General features: G+C 43.8%; 3 protein-coding genes across 5 annotated transcripts; 1 reads left to right on the top strand and 2 right to left on the bottom strand.

The window, feature by feature from the left end:
- Positions 1–402: 402 nt before the first annotated feature.
- LOC310820042 (uncharacterized protein) lies at positions 403–5,121 on the bottom strand. 2 transcript variants are annotated; one of them, XM_083691532.1, is made up of 15 exons: positions 4,964–5,121; positions 4,269–4,331; positions 4,005–4,119; positions 3,818–3,880; positions 3,637–3,705; positions 3,371–3,406; positions 3,112–3,150; positions 2,882–2,950; positions 2,639–2,755; positions 2,317–2,400; positions 2,054–2,161; positions 1,546–1,620; positions 1,217–1,325; positions 811–913; positions 403–666 (listed from the first exon to the last, which is right to left on the bottom strand). In XM_083691532.1, the coding sequence occupies exons 2-15, from the start codon at positions 4,303–4,305 to the stop codon at positions 650–652; spliced, it is 1,041 nt and encodes a 346-aa protein (XP_083547658.1). In that variant the 5' UTR covers positions 4,306–4,331; positions 4,964–5,121; the 3' UTR covers positions 403–649. The 2 variants fall into 2 exon arrangements, with proteins under 2 accessions (XP_083547658.1, XP_083547657.1); XM_083691531.1 differs by having other exon boundaries at positions 405–666; positions 2,054–2,164.
- Positions 5,122–7,216: 2,095 nt separating this feature from the next.
- Positions 7,217–12,885, top strand: lims1 (LIM and senescent cell antigen-like domains 1). Its single transcript, XM_083691484.1, has 10 exons — positions 7,217–7,331; positions 8,572–8,731; positions 8,837–8,903; positions 9,032–9,152; positions 9,416–9,565; positions 9,760–9,910; positions 11,078–11,170; positions 11,424–11,472; positions 11,638–11,713; positions 12,750–12,885. The coding sequence occupies exons 1-10, from the start codon at positions 7,303–7,305 to the stop codon at positions 12,862–12,864; spliced, it is 1,011 nt and encodes a 336-aa protein (XP_083547610.1). The 5' UTR covers positions 7,217–7,302; the 3' UTR covers positions 12,865–12,885.
- A 3,031-nt stretch (positions 12,886–15,916) lies between these two features.
- Positions 15,917–19,816, bottom strand: nkpd1 (NTPase, KAP family P-loop domain containing 1; the record flags this gene model as incomplete). Of its 2 annotated transcripts, none has more annotated exons than XM_083691482.1 (6): positions 19,773–19,816; positions 19,307–19,435; positions 18,008–18,779; positions 16,876–17,749; positions 16,504–16,698; positions 15,917–16,165 (listed from the first exon to the last, which is right to left on the bottom strand). In XM_083691482.1, exons 1-6 carry the CDS (start codon positions 19,783–19,785, stop codon positions 15,917–15,919), a joined length of 2,232 nt encoding a protein of 743 aa, XP_083547608.1. In that variant the 5' UTR covers positions 19,786–19,816. The 2 variants fall into 2 exon arrangements, with proteins under 2 accessions (XP_083547608.1, XP_083547609.1); XM_083691483.1 differs by having other exon boundaries at positions 16,504–16,695.
- Positions 19,817–24,470: the final 4,654 nt, after the last annotated feature.

The following is a 24,470-nucleotide window of genomic DNA, read 5'->3' as shown; positions in this document are numbered from 1 at the left end:
TCCTGTAATACCACCCATACAGTACAGTGGGTGAACTCTGCACAAACCACATGCTTTTCTCTCCTTCTCCCTTCTGACGACATTAACATTATGTGTGAAAAGATGTCAACATGTGTGAGAGTGTGTGTGTCTCTCTCTCTCTCTCTCTCTCTCTTTATCTCTCTCTCTCTGTCTCTTGCTCTCTCCTTACTGGTGTATTTTATAAATATATAGATACTGGTATGTATATACTGTATTTATAACTGTTTGTTGCTTTGTAAATCAATGCCAATGTAGGTGGAATGTACAAACTGTAAAGACGTCCATTTTAATAAACATGACTACTTGTATGCTACCATGACTACCTGTATGGTAACGTGCGTGTGGTGGCTGTCTGACTCAACACATTATTACAGCCTAGAAATAACCTGGGTCATTTGTCAATTTGTAAAATTGTTTAATTGACTGTGATGGGATACGTTGCAGAACTTTTATAAACACTAATATGATTACTTTAGGAATATTTGCAAATGCTGTATAAGATTACAGCATTTGCTGTAATCTTATACATTTGGTTACATTATAATCAGGATTAATTTGTGAATTCATTGCTGAACCAAATCTTATGATTTCCAGTAATGCATTGTTGTTTGTTGTCCAAGCGATACTCTTAGCGATGCCACCTTTCTGGAAAGAAAACAATCGAACTTTAGTGAAAAGACAATGAAAATAAACGTTTAGTTTAGTTTAGTTTAGCAGAGGCACAGTGTTTAAAACAACTCATATAATCATCATCATCATCATCATCATCATCATCAACATCGTTATTACCCCTGGTTCTGTTGAAGCAGCCCTCGCAGTTGACAGTCCCTCTGTGGATCCACATACTCTCTCCTGCCTGCATGTCCCCTAGAGGGCAGTGGCACACCTCACACTGGGCAGACACAGAGGGAGGGACAGGGGAGGGGAGGGGAGGGGAGGGAGGAAGGAGAGGGATGAGGGAAGGAGGGACAGAGACGGGAGGGCAGGAAGGTTGAGGAGATGAGGACAGAGACAGAAACAGACATCATCAGAATCACGCGACTAACACACACACACACACACACACACACACACACACACACACACACACACACACACACCTAACACATCTAACAAGCTATTGCCAAAGCAGACGTGTAGCAGAAAGTCCAGGAGATGCATGGCCCTGGCTGTAGTACAGTATGTGCCTGTTCACCTTGAAGCAGGAGGCATGGCTGTAGATATGGAGGTCCTCTAGGATCATCTTGGCCCCAGCATGGATGGGTTTACAGCAGTATGAACACACACCTTTCTCAGAGACACGTCTGCAGGACGAAGGGCAGAGATGGAGCAGGAAGAGAGTTTAGGAATATAGGAACAGATATACTGAGCATTGACACCAGTGCAATGGTGATTGAAGAATATAACATAAAACAAAAAGAGATTTACAAGATTTTCAAAAATGTCCATGTAGGCAAATAGTAACTAAGTCTAACCAAAGTTTGTCAAATGTATATGATTGTGGTTTCGCAACATCAGCCTGACCTGGTGAGGGTAGGGTGGACAGTCTGGACTGGTGTGGGGGAGACAGTGGCAGGGAGGTCCGTATCTATGCTGGGTCTGATGAGGAGGGAGAAAAACAAGGGATAAACTCAATCCATTTTGCTGGGGAAAAATAACAGTGATGCAGCATAATTATAATACTTACTGATATCTTCAATCTTCAAAACCATCTCTTTAGGACTGTCATTTGCATTTAGCATTCACAAGTATAGTTTGTGCTGGGTCATTTTAATGCATCATGTGAACCGGGTGTGTGAACTTGATATGAATCGTCAATTCCGCGTGACTGAACTTGCTGTTCCTCTTCAGAGCCTTTCCACAACCACTCCCAGCTCTCAGGTTAAAGCCTAATTGGCACCTTCACTGAGTCATTTCAGCTTCACTTAGTTGAAGAGGAACAGTGGTGTTGGATGTCTTTACCTGGAGTTACCTCAGGCTTGCTAAGGTTGCTATGGTTTGGCATTAGGAGAGATTAGACAATAGGTGTTACCTTGACTCGATGGTTGGAAGACTGGTTGACTCCGTGGTTGGAGTTGTCACCATGGTGACAGGGTTGGTAGGTGGTACAACCTCATGGGTGGTGTGGGTTGTGATGCTGCTACTGCCAATGTTTTGAAGAAAGAGAGAGAAGAGAGTTTGATTGTGAACAGAGATGACAATAACTATTGTAAACAACGGTCAACCTGTATAATGTGTTTTGAGCAGCCTCAGACCTTGTCGTAATAGATAACTGATGATTGACCATTGACTCACCCGTTGGTGTCCACTTTAGTAGGTATCTCAGGGTTCACCACGGCAACCTCTTTTTGCGGTGTCTGAGTGCCTGGAGAAGAGCGGCTGGTGAAAGAAAACACACAATAATAATGTTGTCCTTTCGTGATTTTGCTTACAGTATATCCTTTCAGCATGAATCAACGTGTCTCTCAAGTATTTGTGAGTCAATCCAACACTATAAGCCCCAGATATACAGTAGGCTGTATTTGTATCCTATTGCCCATTTGATTTAATCAAACAACAATAATGTTGTTATCTCATAAAGAGTTATGAATAATGCATAGGAATGTGACTGCTGTACAGGATGGAGGTGGAAGGCTTGAGGATGACTGGTGTGGCAGTGGATCTGGTATTCTTGGAGGAGAAGACTCTGGCAGTGAAGCTGGACAAAGATGGACTCTTCTTCGCCAGTGGAGGTCTAAAACAACACATGAGAATGAAACAAGATGTTGTGCTGTAAACATGTTTTAGTGTATATACAGTAAAGTAGGCCTATAGGTCAAGCAGGGCCACTACAGGACTATACAGGTTTCCTTGGGCTTACTTAGTGGGGGGTGGGGTGCTGTTGACGGAGGTCTTAGATGTCTTGGTGTCGTTAGTGGACTTCTGGATGCTTTGGGAAGAGAGAAGACAGGCATGGAGTTGAATTAGGAGGGATGGGGTGAGAGCGATGTCGGTTCCCTCGAACGTCCATCTTCACAGTGTTTTCTTCCTCTCTAGTTTAGCTGTGATAATAGTTTATTTGCATTTGAATGTAGGCTAAAACAAACGTACCTTTCGCCAAAGGTCACAGTCTTGGTGAGAGGGGGCGGGCTGAGGTCAAGTCAAAAACACAGGAAAACAAAGATCGTAAATAGCGAGGGAGAAGGCTAAGTGATGGGTGAACAGTACAGGACCATCTGTCTACTTCCTGCCAGCTTGCCCCTATAGCAGACACAGTGGGTGTTAAGCGGCATCATATCAACAGCACACAAACAAACTTGTATGAAGATGTACATAAATATACATCAAGTAGGGAAAGCAAAGCACTGACCTGGCTTTGGAAATCTGCTCCTGGTTCCCGCCGGATCTGAGAACGCCACAGGCCCAATGGAGAAATAACAAGTGATGGTTATACAGAATGCATAATATCGTAATATACAATAATATGAAAATGAGCTGTATAGCTATATCTGATACAATGCAGCTTAGTTTTGTTTGTATGTTTTTGTTGTACATTGTCCCTGTCAAATAAACGTAATAGATACATCAATAAAATCCCTCATCTGAATGTCAAGCTGCTGAGTGTGTGTACAGAACCTCTTGGTGAGATTATTGACAGTGGTGCTGGGGCTAGCAGGGCTGGGCAGACTCTCCTCTGTTGGCTTACTGTGGTCATCGTCGAACAGAGAGAGGGAAATAGATTTTAGTTTCTAAAGAGCATCATACACGTAATACTGTCTTTTATCATACCTGCTAGATGCCCGCATGCAGCTTTTACCTGTCAACATTGGCAGTATCTTTGAGCCTGCTGAGAACTGCTCTGCCAAAGTTTGGGTCCCGACTTCAAATGAAAAAGAATGAAAGAATGAGTACAGTGGTGTTTGTTGTGTGTGTGTGTGTGTGTGTGTGTGTGTGTGTGTGTGTGTGTGTGTGTGTGTGTGTGTGTGTGTGTGTGGCAGACTGACTCGACTGGCTCGTCCTCGTCTGAGTCTTTTCTGATCCAGCTTTTGTCGCTCAGTAGGCTGGTATTTCTCCTGTTGCTGTCAGCGATGGCCTGACTGGGGCTCACCACCTTCATCTCTGTAATACCAGGACATAACATATAAGCCATTTAGTGTGTGTGTGTGTGTGTGTGTGTGTGTGTGTGTGAGGGAGTGAGTGAATGCACAATATAGTATATTTTTTACTACGCTATAGTAGTGGGGGTTTAAATATAGTAGTTATGTTACCAGTTTTTGTGGACTTCCTGTTGAAAGAGTAAGACATTGTAGAATATGAGGAGACGATCCAATCTGCACTCGAAGAAAAAAAGGAATGGAATGTCGACATTATCATGTAGTGTATTACCACACCACACAGACACACCTGTGCCACCTGTAAGGGTTTTTATTACATTTGGATTTACATCACAAAGTCACCTGTCCTGAAAATTAACCAAAAGGACATACCTGGTAACTGATAAGTGTGCATGGCTTTTTCATGATCGTCGGTGCATGACTTGATTAGGTACGCTAGGTATGCTAGATCTCCTTTGATTAGGCAGCATTGTCAAGCTCTCTCACTGCCCTACCTGAGTAATACCAACCTTGACTATTCGAGAATCATGTAATAACAAAAGCTATACGCACTGTCATAAGCACTTGTTCAAACAAAGTTACATGAATTAGGATTACATTATTAGGAGAGCACCATCACCATTTGAAATAGATATATTTCAGTGTGTAACTCCTCATGTAAAAGAGCCTCAGCCACAGTAGAAGCATACAGAACTGCCAATGCTTTCCACAAGCTAAATCCTTCAGGAGCGTTATTCAACAATGAATTAGTCTATAACATACTCCTCTTTCAAAAATGGTCAAAAACAATGATTAAAAACACCATTATTGTTCAAAGAATGCAATGGGTACGGAGCTAGTAATCTCACCATCCGGTTGTCCGAGGTTGGCAGGTGTGGGACTGTAGATTATTCTGGAAACAATGAGCTATAACAGAGACACCAGTTTCTCTCTCTCTCTCTTCCTCTCTCTCTTTCTGTCTCCGACCCTACTATGTCTGTCCTGAAGGATAAAATAGTCCTTATCTTGGGAGGTAGGGAGGGAGGTGTGGCACACCCTTGTCCTGAGACAGCACACACAGACACACACACACCTGTGGTTGAAACCAGAAAGGTAGGTTCCCTCAGTTGTGTGTTGTGTGCTGTGTGTTATCAGTGTGGTCGTGGGAAGAGACATGAAAGACACTGTTTGAAGGTTAGCAAAGATCAAGGCCTGCTTATTCAGCAGTTAACCCGAACCCCAACACTTAAGTTAGTGCTCTTACTGATCTGAGATAGTGGCAATTGACCATAGGATGTGTGTCTGTGTGGCTGCTAATACTGGGAAATGTAGTACTAATGTATATGACTGTCCTTTATGGGTATAATGTCATTGGTTTGTGTCATCTGCCATGACCTGGCATGACCTAGCTGATGGTGATAACCATCAAGGTAGCGATGCATGGTATGAGACCTCGACACAGATTGCAGGCATGATGACTATGTCTGTGGTGGCAGCCGTGTAAAGACAACACAGACATAGACACAGCACAGGCGCGCACACACACACACACACACACACACACACACACACACACACACACCACAATGATAATAATAAAGACCCATGATATAATAGGCCAATAGACTCATAAAGACATCACTGAGCTAATGCTCCTGTATATTAACAAATCATCTCGGATATTTATTCAGGATGCAATAATTATCAATAATACGTTTTGGAAATCTTATTATTTTGCATGTTCTGGATATGGGAGAGACTGTGTCTCAGTCACCAACTGAAATAAACAAAGCAGATAGCCCCTAGCCTAGGGAGACCAACATGAATATGGGAATATTGGTTCTGTACAAACATAACACGCTGTCCACTCAGAGAACACAGATACAGTTGTGGGCTCCTGAATTTGCATCTAAAAAAATAATTGGAAGTGTCTTTGCCAAACCATCATATGAATGAAGGCAACAGTTAAATTGTAATTGTTTCCTGAATCTTTGCACATCAAAGCCTGAACCTGGCGGTTTCCATGCTTTAATTCTTGGAATAGGCTTATTGTTTAACACAACAAATACTGTGATCCATACATGGATCTTGTTTCTTGGTAAGGAGCGCCATCTAGTTGTAACATCACGACGTGGAATTATCTTGTCTGAGCGCTCAGTTTAGTTTGCCATACAGTAAGACAATGACCCAATACATACTGCCTTAGCAATTGGGGAGTTTTTCAGGGCCAAAAAGTTGAAAGGCCTTGACTGGCTAAGTCAATCTTAAGATTTAAATCCAATTGAACATGAATTTAATTTCCTGATGATAAGGTTTTAGGCAAAAAGACCCCAAAACAAACAACAACTAAAGATGGCTGCAGTACAGGCCTGACAGAGCATCACCAGAGAAGATACCCAGCGTCAGGTGGGGTCAATGGGTCGCAGACTTCAGGCACTTATTGCATGCTAAGGATTCTCTACCAAATACTAAACATGAGTGCTAAATTTGGACATTCGATAAATCTGTCCCATTACTTTTGAGTATCCTAAAATAGGGGGACTATGCATAAAAAAAGTGTTGTAATTTCTGAATGGTGAAACCAATATGTACATGAATACAAACAAATAAATCCATAGCTGAGAATCTCTACTTTAACCTCATAGTACTTATTTGATTTAAAATCAAAACTTTTGCAGTGGAGAGCCAAAAGAAGAACAAATGTTTCACTGTTCCAGTAAAATGCCATCAACATTTGCAAAGACATCGCTTTCGACTCAAAGTCACCTGATCTGCATTCTGCAAAGTGTTGCGGAGTAGAGTGGTACCAGAGATTAATTGAAATAATTGAAAGATATTTATGTACAGTCCAAATTATACAAATATAATAGACATGTGTAAAATTACATGTAATTGCACCAATATGTCAATTGTAAAGTGTAAAAAGACCGAAAACGGCGAAAAGAGAAACTGGAAGTCTTAATAGTAGATGGAGGTAATTGGAGTTCAAAGAACAGAAATCAGACGCTTCACCTCGTCCAGTCGGCAACTTTGAGACACTCCCTTCAAACGCGAAAGGGTGGTTCCGAGATTCGCAAGAGAAAAAAAAATAGCAAGCCCGCTCTACTTTGCTAGCAATCAATTCATACACACATTCGCCACTTCATTTGAAGACATTGGGAAAGATCCGACAAGCAAAAGATTTCCGAAATTGTGGTGTTGAGAGGGGATGCTGGGGGTGGCTGAAATGACGGGCAGGTAAGCATGACGAAGCTGGAAGCATTCAACAATGTCTAAGAAGCTAGGTAGCTAGCGTACGCGGCTAAGCTAGGCTTCTGTTTCTCTAGTTGGCTTTTTCTACCAGTTCAAATCTAAAGTTCAGATCTAAAGATGTTGACACCCAAAAGTCTTTATCACTTTTCCGATAGTTTTAACAAGTGTAAACGACACATCTTTAGACCGCTACACACTTGTCTATTTGTAGACTTTTTGTAATTTCTTGGCTCTTCCTTGCTTGGCTTCTTGAGTTCTATGAATAAGGCAATGTAACCACTTAGCCATGTGAATCATCTGATGTGGATCATAAAACGAAATGGTTTGAAATATCATATGGACGGACAGGGTAGGCCAATGAATCATTATGATGCCATATGATAATGCTATATGTGATATTTATGTAAAGGGTAGGTTACTGAAGTCGTGTCTATGACGTCCATGGCATTCTTGTCACTTAGGACATTGGGATAAATTCCTCCTTAGCGTACCTGTTGCTCCTACATGTCATACTCCATCCCCTGAGGAACTTAATAGCAACTTAATAGTTGTCAACTTAATAGCAAATTACAACACATGGGGGATCCCCCCCCCCCCTCTCTCTCAACACTCCTCAGTCAGTATAATTCATAAATGGTTGTACACATATGTCAGAATAATACATAAATGTTTATACAATAGTAGCCTTTATTTTGATATATATGATCAGATGGCTAGTGTCTGTGCATCGCAGTTCCTAGATGACCACATTTGGAGACAGACAGACAGAGCTACAGGGGGCGTAGGCCTACAGTGTGTAGAACTCATCACACTCCACACTGTGTTTCCATGGGGACAGCTGCTGTGGTGGGCCCCACCACAGTGGCCAGTGACTCATGGCGAGTGTGAGTAAGGGAGCGCCTGAGGACCCCTAGCCCCGCCCCAATAATACTCATCCAAGCCTTGGCCGGAATACGTGAGATTTGGGAACTGGGTGACTCAACCAGTCCAGTATTCACTCAGTGCACTTGTAAGCTTATTTCACATTCGGCTTTTCCCATATTTTCATTAACAACGACAAAGTGACTTTTTTTTTTTCTTTTCTTTTTTTCTTCACTCCAGGGGAGGCTGTGAGTCAAACTTCATGTGTTGAGTGAAATAACACGTACTCATTGGGTCTCATTTGTCAACAGTGGTGATCTGTTCTGAATCTGACCATAGCTGTTTTATTTTTCGATCACCCCAGCAACATGGCGAATGCCCTGGCCAACGCGGCCTGCGAGCGCTGCAAGAGTGGCTTCGCCCCAGCCGAGAAGATTGTCAACAGCAACGGCGAGCTGTACCACGAACAGTGCTTCGTATGCGCACAGTGTTTCCAGCAGTTTCCAGAAGGACTCTTTTATGAGGTAACATCATGGAGCCAAACGGAGGATTAAATGTCAAAGTTGACAATATTTGTGGTATTGTGTAATGGTGAAGGGTGGTTTATGTGTGTTTGTGTCTCTCTGTAGTTTGAAGGCAGGAAATACTGTGAACACGACTTCCAGATGCTCTTTGCTCCGTGCTGCCACCAGTGCGGTGAGTATTGGAGGCAACACACACAAACACACACACTCACTCACACACACACACACACACACACACACACACCTAAGCCCTCCAGCTCTATGTAAAAGCCCCGTGTTGTGCTGTCCCTGTGTCACCAGGGGAGTTTATCATAGGGCGTGTGATCAAGGCCATGAATAACAGCTGGCATCCTGACTGCTTCTGCTGTGACATCTGCCAGGCCGTCCTCGCTGATGTGGGCTTCGTCAAGAACGCCGGCAGGTGAGTCCTCTACAACCCATCATGCTATATGTTACACACAGGTAGCTGAGACTTAAGCCAACCGTGCTTCATGCAGATACACATCCAGACGAGTCCTCAACCAATCATATCACACACAAGTAGATGAGTCCCATAACAATCATCCCGTACTACACATCGCATCTGTGATGCAGACGCCTTTAGGGTGTTGTCCTTCTAGTCCTCCTGACCAATCGAAAGCTCATCCTTTCTCATGGCCTGTATTTTGATTGGCCCGTACCCAGGCACCTGTGTCGCCCGTGTCATAACCGCGAGAAGGCCCGGGGCCTGGGGAAGTACATCTGTCAGAAGTGCCACGCCATCATCGAGGACAGCCCGCTCATCTTCAAGAACGACCCGTACCACCCTGACCACTTCAACTGTACCAACTGTGGGTCAGTATGGCTGCAGTGTTTCTAACTAGTGGAGTATGGTGCAGGTCTACGTGTGATGTGTGTTGTCCTGTTGGAAGAGTCCTCTCACAGAGGGTGTGTGTGTCTGTGTGTGTGTGGTGTGTCTCTGTGTGTGTGTGTTGCGCTGCCTGTTGTTGCCTATAATGTGTCTCCCCTCCTCTGTGTCTTATCTGCAGTAAGGAGCTGACAGCGGATGCCAGGGAGCTGAAAGGAGAGCTCTACTGTCTACCCTGCCATGACAAGATGGGCGTGCCAATCTGTGGAGCCTGCAGAAGGCCCATCGAGGGACGCGTGGTCAACGCCATGGGCAAGCAGTGGCACGTGGAGGTGTGTGTGTGTGTGTGTGTGTGTGTGTGTGTGTTTCAAGCGCTAGGAGGTTAGCGCTAGTTTTTAGTCAGATATTTGCTTCTAACAATATTACACTGAAAAAGGTGGATGTTTTTTCTTTCACCATTTTCACAGGACATTGATCTGACAATAGTTGCCTTTGATTTATTCAGTTAATTTTTGTTTAGTTCAGATTTCTTAGAGATAATTGTCTTCATGGCCAGGTGTTCCTTCTCTCTTTTGGGAAGGTCTTTCTCCCCCAGCGCCTCGCGTCCTTATTTTCCTCCTCATTATTTTTCATGTTTGTGTCCCTCTTCTTTCCTCCTCCTCCTCCTCCTCCTCTCCTCCTCCTCCTCCTCCTCCTCCTCTCCTCTCAGCACTTTGTCTGTTCTGTGTGTGAGAAGCCCATTCAGAGGCGTCCCTATTACGAGCGTAGTGGCCATGCCTACTGTGAGTGGCACTTTGACATGGTGAGAAGGGGAGCATTGTACACTGCTGCTAACACAGACACACACTTGCACACATACACACACACACACACACACACACACACACACACTGCACAGCAGACAAAGTCCAAATGACATTCCCACTTCCCACTCCTGCATGAATACAACCTACAGGCACATAATTTACCATAGCCAATTACAGAGATGAGCAGTTACCTTAGCTATGATTTCACACACCACAGATGCACAATATATCCACATATATAAAGAATACAGAGTGGTACAGATGTATTCACTACACTCGTTTACACCAGTGAGATCAGCATGCCTGGTTTGGCCTGGCTTGGCTTGCCTGCAGTGGACATTTTCTCCAGTAGAGTAGCTCTTTCCTCTTCTCTCCTCCCCTCTGTCTGTCCTGTCCTGTCCTGTACTGCCCTGTTCGGTCGTGGGTCTAATGGTGAAACATTTTGGAAAGGTGGTGTTCAGGCACTTCCTGAACTAGTCCAATAAAAACACTGTATGTGTTTCCCTCTCATTTGCTATGCTGGGGCCCCACCGAAAACACAAGCCCCTGTCCTCTACTGTGTGAGAGAGTGTTTGAGAGAGAAACATCTCTCCTGGAGCCGTTCCCTAAGGACCTAAGAGTAGCTGCCTGACTAGAGTTAGCCACGCTGGCTAACGTGTGGTGCTATTGTCTGCTCTGCTTGTGTGTTTGCAGCATTTTGTGTGTGCTAAGTGTGAAAAGCCCTTCCTGGGCCACCGTCACTATGAGAGGAAGGGCCTGGCTTACTGTGAGACCCACTACAACCAGGTAAACCTGCTGGTCTCATACCTCCCATAGGACAAAGCATGGTATCTTTCCTCAGGCTTCGTAACGCATAAACACCTGTATGTTATTCTTGATGGATAATACTATGATTGATAATGTTATGATGGATGTTTTAAACAGTTGTTTGGCCTGATTTTGTCTGGATGCAGAGTGTGAAGTTTGATAATAGTATGTTGATGAAAGTATGTTTGAATGAAAACCTACTCCTTGCCTACGCTACGTTTCAACCCCCTAGCTCTTTGGTGACGTGTGCTACCACTGCAACCGTGTGATTGAAGGAGATGGTAAGCTTTTTCCAATATTACCAGAGGCAAAGTTCTAAGTTATGGGTCCCTAGTATACGCACATGATTCACATAGCTGTTTAAGTCAAATGGGATTGATCGAGTGATTGTATTTTATTGATTCATCAAATGTATTCTTCTTCACCATCTCCTCTGTCTCTCTCAGTGGTGTCGGCCCTGAATAAGGCCTGGTGTGTCAACTGCTTCTCCTGCTCAACCTGCAACACTAAGCTCACCCTCAAGTAAGTGACAGTTGGCCTCTAACCCCTCTCCTCCTATCAGAACCTTGGACTTGTGCTGCATTCAAGTGTTCCTTGGACATAGGATACTTTGAGGTCTCTGAATTTCCCACTGAAAATGGACTCGGAATGTTCCGTTTCCGAGAAGCACTTGAACGCAGCGTCTCTCGTTTCTACACTAAATGTCCTGTCCCCTCAATCTGTGTTTTCTCTACTAACCTTTGTCCTACTTCACCACGGTCTTAACTCCTCTCTACCCTGTGCTTCACTCGCTCTTCTCTCCCTCCTCCTCTACCTGTCTTTCCCTTCCCTCCTCCTCTCTCTCTCTTCCACTCCTCCTCCTCTCCCCCCCGTCCCTGCCTCGCGGTGATTTTAGGGATAAGTTTGTGGAGATTGATCTAAAGCCGGTGTGTAAGCACTGCTATGAGCGCATGCCCGAGGAACTGAAGCGCCGCCTGGCCAGACGCGAACGGGAGCGTGACGCCAAAGACCGCAAAAAGAAACCTACTATCTGTCTGTAGACCTTTTTCAGTCTTCCTCCTCCTCCTCCTCCTCCTTCTTCTCCTCCTCCTCCTCACATCACTCTACTTCACTCCTTTATTTCCGTCCATTGGTTAGTGTGCCATCCTCTCTTCTTTGTTTCCCTTCTCTTCTTTTTTCTTTTCTTTGTCATCGTTTTGAAGTTCTCACCTGGTTGATGTGTGTTTTCATTGGTTTCTCATGTTGTCATGTGGGGTTCAGGTGATACAACAGCAGTAAGATGGAGTCTCAGTGCCATTCTTATCTCATACCTATAGTACATTTGGAATGTCACTTAGAGAGGTGTTATGCTCTTGGCCTTGATTCATTAATGTTTAGTCTCGCTGCCACCTGATGTCAATACTCCCTCAATTCAACTTGCTGTATATTAAAAAAGTGATTACAAAGTGATTTCTGTCCTATTCGGATAGTAGGTTATAATAATGTTGAAGCAAGGCAGATACTGCTTGCTTGTGATGATGCTCCTGATCATTCTGACACGCTGTCCTTGTGTTTGCAGGAATAAGTTTGTGGAGTTTGACATGAAGCCTGTGTGTAAGAAATGTTATGAGAAGTTCCCTCTGGAGCTGAAGAAGAGGTTGAAGAAGCTGGCTGAGACCGTTGGACGCAAGTAGATCTCCCCAGCACCAGGGGGCGCCAGGCATCAGCTGAGATGTTGACACATGAACCACAGAACTTGATCCAACGCTTAAACCCAGAGCTGTTGATGGACTATAAATGTGTATTTACGACTGAAACCAATCTTAACAAGTGCCCAAATTAGTCCAATAGGTGTTGTTAATCGTATTAATGTATCCGATTTTAGTAACCATTTTACTCATGTCTGTAACAGTATTCTAAATTGAGACCCTGGGATAGTCAGTATGTCATGTTTTAGGGTTATTACATTTTTTTTTTTAACTTTTCAATTGATTATTATTGTATGTTATTTCTTTCCTGGGAGAGAGCATGTGTTTAAATTTCCAATGCAAGCAAGCAGTTAACACTGTGAGTGTCTTTAGCATGTGGAGCAATTTACCGTGTGGACATACTCAAGAACACTTCCTGATTACATGTCATCACACAAGTACTTCCTGATTGGAGGACTTCTTACCACACATTTATTAGCATGGCTAAGAAGCAGTCAGTGTTGGGATATTGTGTGCCGGCTATGTTTATTTTTTTCAAAAGCCAAAAGTGTCTGTTTTGGTTGTTCTTCAGTTGGCCAGGGCCCACTTGAAAAGACATTCACTGTGACCTTCCTGGTGATTGATATTAGATTTTAAATCTGCGTCCCAATTCTCAACTTTTCCGGAAGTGTGCACTTGTCATCCTTATCCCCATGTGGACTTCTAAGCATAGGATTAGGACACCTCTCTTACACCAATCCATTCCTTTGGAGATCCATATGGGGGAGTGCACACTTCAGGAAAGTGTGGAGAAATGGGACCTAGCAACGGTGGTTGTCATTGGGCTCACTATGGCCAGACAACACTTGCAGCCTTATGAACCATTTATATCCTGCCATGTTTAACGAAATGCTTCTTAACACACACTCGTGCTTGGAGTATTCTTAAAATGCTTTTGTATAATAAATAACATATACATCAGTGGAGGTAGAGATCGGAGGACAGGCTGATTGTAATGCGTGGAACGGAATGAGGAACGGTATCAAACACACGTGTTGAATACCTTTCAATTCTATGCATAACTATGAGCCTGTCCTCCGATTCCTACCTCCACCAGCCTCCCCTGATGTACATGTAAATGAACTGTGTGTGTGTGTGTATAATATGCAAGTCATTGTCAAATATACCAGAATGTAATTGTGTCTTAGACTTACTATATAGCTGCCTTAATCACAATTGCAAAGAATGTTCCTGACTTTTAATGTAAGGGTCTTACAGCCATATGCATATCAACAGCTAGACCATCGTGTATGAATGTCTATGAGACTTGTTTAATGATTTATCCTCACATTGGCTCGTAATAACATGCTACAGAGTTTGTTTCATTTCAAATCGAATGATCTCAATTCATTGCCCTGGCGTTCTGACTCCGGAGGGAAATAGTTCAAAGGACATTAGATGAAATGTTTGAGACCACTTCAACTGGGTACATCAGAGAATGCAGAGTGGTGAGCATGAATAAAAAAGAGTAAGCTTACTGTCGTTTCATGTCATCTATATTTGCATAAGATCAACACAGTAATTTGAGGCGATGTACCACAAACATAAATGAACATTTCGATAAAATAATAATTTTTGCATAAACAGAATCAATGCTAGTTTTAAACATGGTTTCTTTGCATGAATGACAGTTGGTGATGATGTCAATGAATGATCATGCTCATGTTTTTATCCATGTATTTAGCATTGTTGTTTAACTTGTTGTTATCATGATACACTGACCTGTATTTTGTTTTGAAAGTCCTGGTGTTCAATAAAATATTCACAACATTACACATCTACATGCAATAATAATATTTTTTATTTTGTTGCTGTGTTTCCAAGACCACTTATTACATTCACATACACTGAACAAGGTTAGCTAGAACACAGCATGAGTTGGAAACTGTCTTTTACCTCTGCATTGGTTAGTAGAGGTTTGATGAGATAGGGCCCAATACCCATTCGTGCATAGAATAGATGTATCCTCACCCAAGAGAAAACCAACCTCAGATCCAATGACAAGATGTATTGTAGTGTAGATAAATACAGTACATTGCCATTAGGGTTACAGGGTATCCTTGGTTGGTACAATCACATTAAAGGGACAATTCACTCAAATGACAAAATCACATATTTGGTTCCTTACCCTGAAAGGAGTCAAGGGACAAGGACAGACTTCAATCCATACTTTGGTTCTGTTGATATGGGCACTGTAACTTAAGTGTTGGTTGAAGTTTGTTCTTGCCCATAGACACATTTCAGGGACAACCCAAACAATACTGTGCTGGCCCGGATATTTCCACCTAACAAAATCCTTCCCAGCATTTATGGTAAATTTAAAGACAATATAAGGGTTTGTAATCCCACACCTAAGGGAAAAGGTCACAAGAAAACAGATGGTCCTAAAATATTTGGAGAATGCAGTCAGAAGGGGTGAGGTCAGATTGAGGGGTTGGCTAGAGGTGAAGAAAACAAAGGATCAAAGTGGCAGAAACCAGGATAGAGTAATTAAAAGATAGGGTAATAAGTGATAAACAAAGTTGTAAACAGCCAGAACAAAAGGCTTTTGAAATCAGCCTGGGCTAATCAAGATTTAAGCAGACGAATTGGTGCCAGCCCAATGAGCGGCGCCCACCTTGATGACGAAATGTAATTCCTGAATGTTATTGGTGTATGTAGACAGGAAACAGAAATGCGTTGAATAGAAGGCGTTAACCTGTGTGAAATCTATAAAGACAGGTGACTGAGATAAAAACAGGGTGAACTTTGCAAACCTGAACGGCTACATATTCTGCATGAATAAAGTCTTTGAATGAATCAACAGCTCCGGTTAACGGTATTTTATTTCACAGTATTGTTACTTAAATTCTACGACACACTGTCTTAGCAACTATGGTAGATGTGTAGTCAGGCTAGCCTTGAGCATGGCTCAGTGTAATTAGGGTATTAGACAGCATACCCTAAGCAAGCCCATAGACAACATTCAAAAGGGGCGACATTCAAGGGATAACAAGGCTCAGCGTAGCTGGGCGTGTCTGGACAGATGATAACCCAATCGTTGATTGGTTACTTCCATGGCCTTGTTCTGGGGTTGGGGCCATTGACCGACACCCAGGAAGTGCAGTCTGAAGGTTGTCCACTCTCCAAAGGTCATCTGCAGGACATTTTTGAGGTCGCCAGAGTCACCAAAGATCAGAGCCTGACCACTGAGGTGGTTGCTTTGTATTACGTCAGCGTATTTGTCAAGGTAGTTCAGTTTCTCCAGCTGGGGGGGGTTTGGAGACACAGAGAAAATAGAAATGTGTTTTTAGTTGAACTCACTGGTATAGGTATCTCACAGGTATCTAACAGATATAGAGACACTGTACTGTCTTTGTGGGCATGGATATGACATATACCAGATACCTTTATGGTTACATTTAGCCGAGACTTGGGACTATGGGATAGATGCTATGAATTATACTATGTTGCACAATGCATTCTCTGGGGGATACAGTATAAGTACTGTAGGTGGTTTATGGATGGACAGTACAGTGCCATCCATCCATCCATCCATCCATCCATCCATCCATCCATGCACAAATAACACATAATTAAATCTACCTCTTTGCAGACATCCTCTGGGCTCATTTTGATCACAGTTCTGATTGGCAGAGGGGCAAGGTCCTTCCTCCACCCAGAATCCTTCAGACTGGACACCCCTCTGATCTTGCCTAGCTCCTTTCTGATAGAGTGGTCCAGGTTGACCGTGGACGGTTTAAACGTCTCTGCAACCCCTACTGTGAACGGGAAATCCTTCTTGAAGAATAATGATGAATTAGATTCAGCATATTGTGTATGATGATCGTTATTATACTGTAAAGTGTACATTTGTGTTGTGCATATTTCTAGATGAATATATTATATTGATACTATACGTATCATCTATCATATCATATCATGTATTATACAGGTGAGGTATATTACTATCATTACCTTGAGGAACTTCTCAAACAGCTCTGGGTCCCCATCCTGCTCGAGAAGATGCTCTATCTCATCCCTCATCATGTGAAGCTCCAATTTGGACCCACTGAAGATCTCCCACAGAGTCATAGCCTCGTCAACATCATTGCCCTCGATCTTAGCTCTCTGCTGGAGGTCCTCCAGACACTGCAGCACCCAGCTGAGGCGGCAAGGCCACTGGTTGGCCAACACCACCCAGGCCGCGATCTGTACACCTCCCATTGGCTCGCTCTTCAGACCCTCCATGATCATCACCGTCACCCTGATGGAGTTGATGACTCTCCTCATAGACATGGTGTCGTCCGATATGTATTCATGGAGGTTTCCTTCGCTGCCTGCGAAGACGGTATCGAAAGCTGACTGAATTACCTTATTCACAGAGTCTGTGGGGTCCTTGATTTCATTCCTGTCTATCAGTGGAATACTGGACTCCTTTCTTTGTACTGCACCCTCGATTGAAGCCAGGGACATCTCCCTATGCATCGCCTTACCCTCCTTATCCCTCCCTGGGATCTTCTTTCCCTTACCCTCCTTATCCCTCCCATCCTCTATCATCTCTGATTGGCCTTCGGTGATGTTTTGGAACACCTTGCCCTTGGAGGCGTCGCAGAGCGGCGGTATGGTGAAGGCCAGGGTGACGATGCGGTTGAGGAAGGCATAGCCTCTGTCCTCTTTGGTGAAGCAGCCGTCAGCGATGTCCACCTGCTGGACCAGGATCTCTGGGTTGACCGCCAGCAGGGAGATGAAGGGACTGTCCTCAGCGGAGAGGAGGATGTTGATGGCATCCAGGACCCCCACGATCTTCTGAGGGGCACATCGGTCCAGGTTTGTGATCTCCAGCACGACCCTTAGATTAGTTTAGTTTAATTTAGTTTATTTGTCATGGATGATAAAAACATGAAAATATCTTTCACCTTTCACCTTACCTCAATAAATAAGTACAAATATACATAATATACAACACATAGTACATAAAGTACAAAAACATACAGTGGAGGCTGGTGGAGGTAGAAATCGGAGGACGGGCTCATTGTAATACATAAAATGGAATGAGGAATCACAGACAGTACTTAGAACATACAGTAGACTACACATAGTAACATACCGTATCTTCCTCCTCTCGAAGACCTCCATGAACTGGATGAATTGAGACAGCAGCCACATCTCTTTCCTCACCTCGTTCATGAAGCCCAGCTGGTTACTGATCTTCTCATTGTCCATCCCCTGGCGGATGGTCCTATCCTGATTGAAGATGAGGTTCTTACCCATGAGGAAGGTGAACCTCAATGCGCCTGCCGCAGGCACACCCAGGGCAGCTATAGCCAGGCCCTCCAACACCCCCGCCCCAGGGCCCCTTACCTCCCCATCCCCATCCCCATCTCCACTCCCTCCCTCGTCCCCCGCCTGGAGAGCCTTCTTCGGGAAGCCGAAGAGTACAAGGAGGACAAGGATGGCCACAAGAGCGAGGAGAACAGATACAAAGAGGACCCAGAGGGGTAAGCAGCAGAGCTTCTTCGACCTCCACTCACTCATACTTTCATCGATGACCTTCTTCTTCACCTCATCCTCCTCGTCGTGCTGCACTACGCGGTAGAGACCCAGTTGGAGCTTGCCGAAGCTCTCCTGCAGCGACCCGCACAGGCGCATCACCAGCCCCGCCCACAGCAGGTCGCTGCCCGCGAAGTGCCAGGCGCTGAAACGCACGTTTATGAACCTGACGTTATCGTGCAGCTGGCTCTCTTTGGTCCATACAGGCCGGTAGAAGATCAGCCTCCATATCAGAGCCACGAGGCCGGTGAGGGAGGGCTTGGCAGAACGAGGCTTGGATGGTCCCTTGAATTTCTTCTCTCTCTCCGCAGCCTCCTGCTCCATGTATACTGACCAGAGACACAAGACAGATAGTAAGATGATGATGTTATGGTCAACATGATCAGAGTATGACTTTATCAATAAAGAATTGAAATGAGGTTTTGAAAGAGAGAGGATGTGATCTCAGCCCAATGATAACATAATTCTATACATGGTAATAATAAAAATAATAATAATTATATTGCATTCTTTCAATTTGAATCTTTGCTGCACCTTTACTTAAAGCAGATAAGTCTTCATTTATCTGTGCAGGCATAGGATATCACAGAATATCACAGAGAGATGGATAGACAGACAGACAGGCAGTCAGACAGACCTAAGCAGGCAGATACAGACAGACTGAGAGACAGACAGGCAGACAGACAGGCAGGCAGGCAGGCAGACAGATAGATAGGTAGATAGATAGATAGATAGATAGATAGATAGATAGATAGATAGATAGATAGATAGATAGGTAGATAGACTAATAGATGGATAGACAGATAGACAGATAGACAGACAGATAGACAGACAGATCGACAGGTTGTGTACTCACCCTCTATGTGTCTGAGGATCATATTGATGCGATTCTGACATGAGGAGTAGAGACCCACAGTAGCAGGAGATGACACTTGGGTAAGGGTCTTGGATAAAGCATAAGCATAAACATTATCCGACGGTAGACCTACAAAACAAAAGAGACAGGCCTCGTAAACATTCAATGTGCATCAGCCAACTCATAATTCACGGTTGAATACCCTGTGCACATTGAACTGACATCGCAATTAATTAACGTTTCGCTGAATCAGGTAATCACGTCAAATGCCTATGGAATCATACTTCAGGTATTCAGAGGTTCACATGATTGAGCAAATTCATCTCAAAGGAGAGGGGAACCTTGACAACGAAGGAACTGTGTTTAGGAGAAGAGAGGGGAATGTGGAATGTCAATCCACAACAGTTCCAGTTGAATCATGCCCCTCCATCTCCTTCCTATTAGATTACCTTACAGTAGATCTCACCTTCTGTACGCATGATTACGGTGTTGCACGGAGAAAATGAATATTCCTCCTTATTTGTAACCTGTGAATGATAGATTAACACAGAATAAGGAAAAGGGAAGAGAGAAGAGAGAGAGAGAGAGAGAGAGAGAGAGAGATAGACAGAGATAGAGAGAGAGAGAGAGAGAGAGAGAGATAGACACAGAGTGAGAGACCAGTGTGTAGCCTGTACACAATGACTAAACTAAAAGTGAAAGAGGAAGTTAGGAAGAGAGAGATAGATAGAGAGAGATAAAGAGAGAGATAGAGAGAGAGATAGAGAGAGAGATAGAGAGAGTGTTGATTAGTCAGTTATCTAAAGATTATTATAATATATTATTATTATTATTATTATTAATATTATTATGAAGCCTAATGTTTAGGCTACATATAAAAATGCAATATCACAGACTGCACATAGCCTACAGTTGTGGCATCTATGAAAAAAAGATGGTGGGTGTGTTCTCTGTATGATGAATTGAGCTGACAGACCATGCACAGCACAACCACTGAAAGCTACTTTTCGAGCCATTCTAAAATGCCCTTCATTCATCTTGAAGAAATACATAAATAAAACAACGACTTACCTTCTTATATGGGTGTTTTAGTATCCAGTCCTTTTGACCCGGATTTAAAACCAGACAATGATAAGTTGACTTATCGTGGATGAGGGCTCCAAACAGCAGGCAGACAGTGTGGAGAATGAGGCAGACCTGCAACTGTACACAAAGGTGTGGTGAACTTTACACCCCCAGGTGCCTGGCTACTTTACAACTTTATAACTCAGATAACAGCTAAAACAAACAGTTGTTCGGCCTTTTGGTCTGACCTTGTCGTATGTATGACAGTGGTACCATATTCACAGTGGTACCAATTTCAAACCCTAGGCTCCTCCCCCTAGCCCCTAGCCCCTACCCCCTCAAGGGTTCACAGATCTGAACATCTGGATTGGTGAAAGCAATATGGCAGAAGTCAAACTATTCCACTAGGTGGGGCTATCATCATATTATTCACCCCTATCCAGTTGTGTTATATTTGTGCACATTGATGGGGTAAGGAATGGGGTTGGGGGGCTGGAGGGGCAGCTATGGGACTGGTGGCTGAGTTCCTAAGGTTCACATGATAAGCTAACGACTGCTAAGACTGCATTCCTGCCTGTACTGACATGTGTGAATATAGGTTGCCACCACAGCAGCTCAAGCCCTGGGGCCACTGACATACAGAGAATAAAGTCAGTGTAGAAGGAATCAGGTTTCTCCTGTTCAAGAAATCTGCCATTTGTTTTGGGTAGAGAGTTACCATTGGATGGTTCACAGTAGGAGGAGAAACAGGCAAACTATCAGTTGATAGTGATGTGCAACTCCATACCAGGTTTACTGTAGAGTTAGGTTTAGGTTAGGGTAAGATTGAGGGTAAAGGAGTAGAGTTAGTGGATAGTTTGTTTTACAGTTTGTTGATAGTTCAATGAACGTCTACAACACATCTGTTGGGGGATAAAGTTTCCCCCAAGATTTATATCTCAATGAGATATACACTGTGTTTTTTGCTTATTGCTGCTTGTTTGAATTCAACCAAATAAATCATGAAAAAAAGCCCCACTTTCTGGCAAAGCTGCTGAAATGAAGTTTAATTAGTTTATGTCTGATTAAGATCACATGAAGTGCTCTGCCTTATGGCGACTACTCCTCCACTTCCTGAGAGTACCTGATTGTTCAACTGCATTCATTAACTTGATTGTCATGGAGAGCGGAGGGGGTGAGGGGGGGGGGGGGGGGGGGGGGGGGAGATAGAGAGAGGAAAGAGAGAGAGGAGTGGGAGTTTGTTCCATTCATCACAGGTATAGGTGGAAAATACCCTTTTTCTCTCTTATTGCTTGGCGAAGGGTCTCTAGCGAATCAATACCAGGAAAAATTGGACCTAATCCCTCCTCTACGAAGACCTGCTCAGCCTTCGCCCTCTCAACATATGAGATCTGTAATTAAGGTTAATGAATTCTAACTCAGGATTAATTGAAGATGGGTATCATACACCCTGTTTGATTAATTATGCTTCAAGGTTGGATCATCGTCTGATAGCGAGAGGAGAGACACACAGCTAAGAGCTGAGGGAAATTAATCTAAAAATGTGCCATGTTAAATGCAATCACAATCCATATAAGACAATGTTGTAGGCCTATACGCATTCCTTGTGTTAAAAGACGTACAATACTCCTTCAATCGTTTCTGATGGGTAATCCATTCACAAAACCGGAGTTAACAATTAGCAAATGATTATAAATCTGTCACTCGGGTATTTGGATAGCGCCAGAACTGTCCTTTTTGTCCATGCTGTAATACAACTGCACCAATAGAGGGCGGTCAAGTAACACTAATAACTTAGGACAGGCAGGCAGAACTCAATCACCATGGCCTTAGGTTTCTGTATTCTACTGAGGGGCCGTAGGTGGGAGGAAACCTACCAATGGTGGAGGCATTTAGTGTATGCTTGGAGAGAAGACAGTATGACACGGAGTACAACATGTAAGGAGAGTGGGAGGAAGAAGGGAGAGACTCAGTATTACACAAGTGCTAGGAAAGGATTGGACACTATCAAAACAATAATTGAATCTATATGAATAGGGAATGAATCATGACAAATTATTATATTATAGCATACAATAAAACAATCTCCATAGGTTACACACAGAGAGACAGACACTCCAATACTGCTGTAACAGATGGAGCAAAAAAGAAACAGTACCGTGACAATATACCTTGGTTGTCTGTCTGTCAGTCCTTCTCAACCCTGACTCCCAACACAGCCAGGACACACAGATGGAGCAGAGCCCAGTATTGACAATGACATATACCCTGACCCAGACCCGCCTTTGCTTCAGCCTGTCAGTTGTAATTGGAGTGAATCCTCCTGTAGGAGCGCGGTATTGATCCAATTGGTCACGTGTCCAATACCGGCCCCGGGGACCGCCTGACTTGTCTCTTGACCTTAGTTCATTTGATCATGTTCTCCTGTCTCTTCAAGACTGTTTGGAATCTCAGCTGATGTCAGCATAGATGTGTTGGCAAATTGAGTGACATGTTTCTATCTTACTTCAATAGTGATTAAAAACCACTGAATATGAAACAGTTTGAGTGCAGTCAACATAATCATTTGTTTCCTTGTGAACTAAAGATTAGGAGATGTCCTTCAGTGATTACACATGCCTCAGTATGAGACCAGTGTGTAGCCTGTACCCAATGTTCCCTCTCCTCAGTATGAGACCAGTGTGTAGCCTGTACCCAATGTTCCCTCTCCTCAGTATGAGACCAGTGTGTAGCCTGTACCCAATGTTCCCTCTCTGCTGTATGAGGCCAGTGTGTAGCCTGTACCCAATGTTCCCTCTCTGCTGTGTGAGACCAGTGTGTAGCCTGTACCCAATGTTCCCTCTCTGCTGTGTGAGACCAGTGTGTAGCCTGTACCCAATGTTCCCTCTCTGCTGTGTGAGACCAGTGTGTAACCTGTACTCAATGTTTCCTCTCCAGTGCTATAGTGACAGAGGGGGTGTATATATGTGTACACTGTGTGAGGCTGCAGTATGGTGCTGCTCTCTCCAGGCGGAGCTATGGAAGTGATGATTGGGTCTCCTCCCACCAGACACAGAGGTCCAGATCTCAGACAACAGGCTGCTCAACACACACTGATTGCCTTTTACTGTCACCCGAGGGAGGGCCGGGGCGAAATGGAGGTGTCTGAATACCCTGACCCTCAAGAGAGATCACCGCCAGGCGCCTCTCCCTCTCACAATGGAGCACAAGCAGCAGTGAAAACCTTCACAATCTATGTGTTCTCTTTGTTCAACAGTAAGAGAGGGATGAGACAGAGAGACAGAGAGAGAGAGAGAGAGGAAGGGAAGATACGATAGAGGAGGGGGCGAATCTCAAGAGGAGGCGAGAAGAGGGATGGAGAGGGGGAGGGAGAAAGAGAGGGAAAAGGAGAGAGAATGCATGCTGCTGACCTACTATGCATTGCCACTGATGACCTAATACTAATCTTTTTTTCCTCCTTCACATTCCTCCCCTCCTTTCTCTCTGCTTATGATTATCTCATTCTCTCCATTCCAATCTCCACTTTTATTCCCTTCTCTCCTCCATCTCACTGCAGTGCTAGCCATCTCTATGTTGATATTGTCTGTGTTTACTTGCCCCTTGTATAATCTCTCTCTCTCTCTCTCTCGCTCTCTCTCTCTCTCTCTCACACACACACACACACACACACACACACACACACACACACACACACACACACACACACACACTCTCACTCTCCCGCCAACCTTTCCTAAGATCCCATCAGAAAATCCAATAGGCAAATTTAGCATTAATGGTGCTGCCAAGAAACACTTATAAGCGCCATCTACCCTTTCTATGTGCTACCCCATAACAATCTCTTTGAGGTGGAGTGCCAATTCTCTTGTTTATGCCTCGGTGTACCATATAACTGCATGCATGGGAATACATTTATGATGCCAGAGAAGAAACACCATTTTTATCTAGTCTGCTACACATGTATGTTCCCATTTAGGTCCCTGTCTGCTGCCTCCCTATCCCAGTCTCTATGTCTGATATCACATGTTAACATTTCCCTCAGTCCCCCACAGCCACAGTGTAGCCCATGCAGCTGTAGTATAAAAGCTATGTTAAGCGT

This window comes from Argentina silus (assembly GCF_951799395.1).
Source record: "Argentina silus genome assembly, chromosome: 19".
Lineage (NCBI taxonomy): Eukaryota > Metazoa > Chordata > Actinopteri > Argentiniformes > Argentinidae > Argentina > Argentina silus.
This window is presented reverse-complemented; position numbering and strand designations above follow the sequence as displayed.

Excerpts from the sequence above, each read along its gene's own strand:
- LOC310820042 (XM_083691531.1), bottom strand. The coding sequence starts at position 4,305 with ATGTCTTACTCTTTCAACAGGAAGTCCACAAAAACTG. Across the intron at positions 2,951-3,111 it reads ACTGTGACCTTTGGCGAAAG|CATCCAGAAGTCCACTAACG; the intron begins GTACGTTTGTTT and ends CTCTTCCCAAAG. Across the intron at positions 1,326-1,545 it reads GTCCACCCTACCCTCACCAG|ACGTGTCTCTGAGAAAGGTG; the intron begins GTCAGGCTGATG and ends TTCGTCCTGCAG.
- lims1 (XM_083691484.1), top strand. The coding sequence starts at position 7,303 with ATGCTGGGGGTGGCTGAAATGACGGGCAG. Across the intron at positions 9,153-9,415 it reads TTCGTCAAGAACGCCGGCAG|GCACCTGTGTCGCCCGTGTC; the intron begins GTGAGTCCTCTA and ends GCCCGTACCCAG. Across the intron at positions 9,566-9,759 it reads TTCAACTGTACCAACTGTGG|TAAGGAGCTGACAGCGGATG; the intron begins GTCAGTATGGCT and ends TCTTATCTGCAG.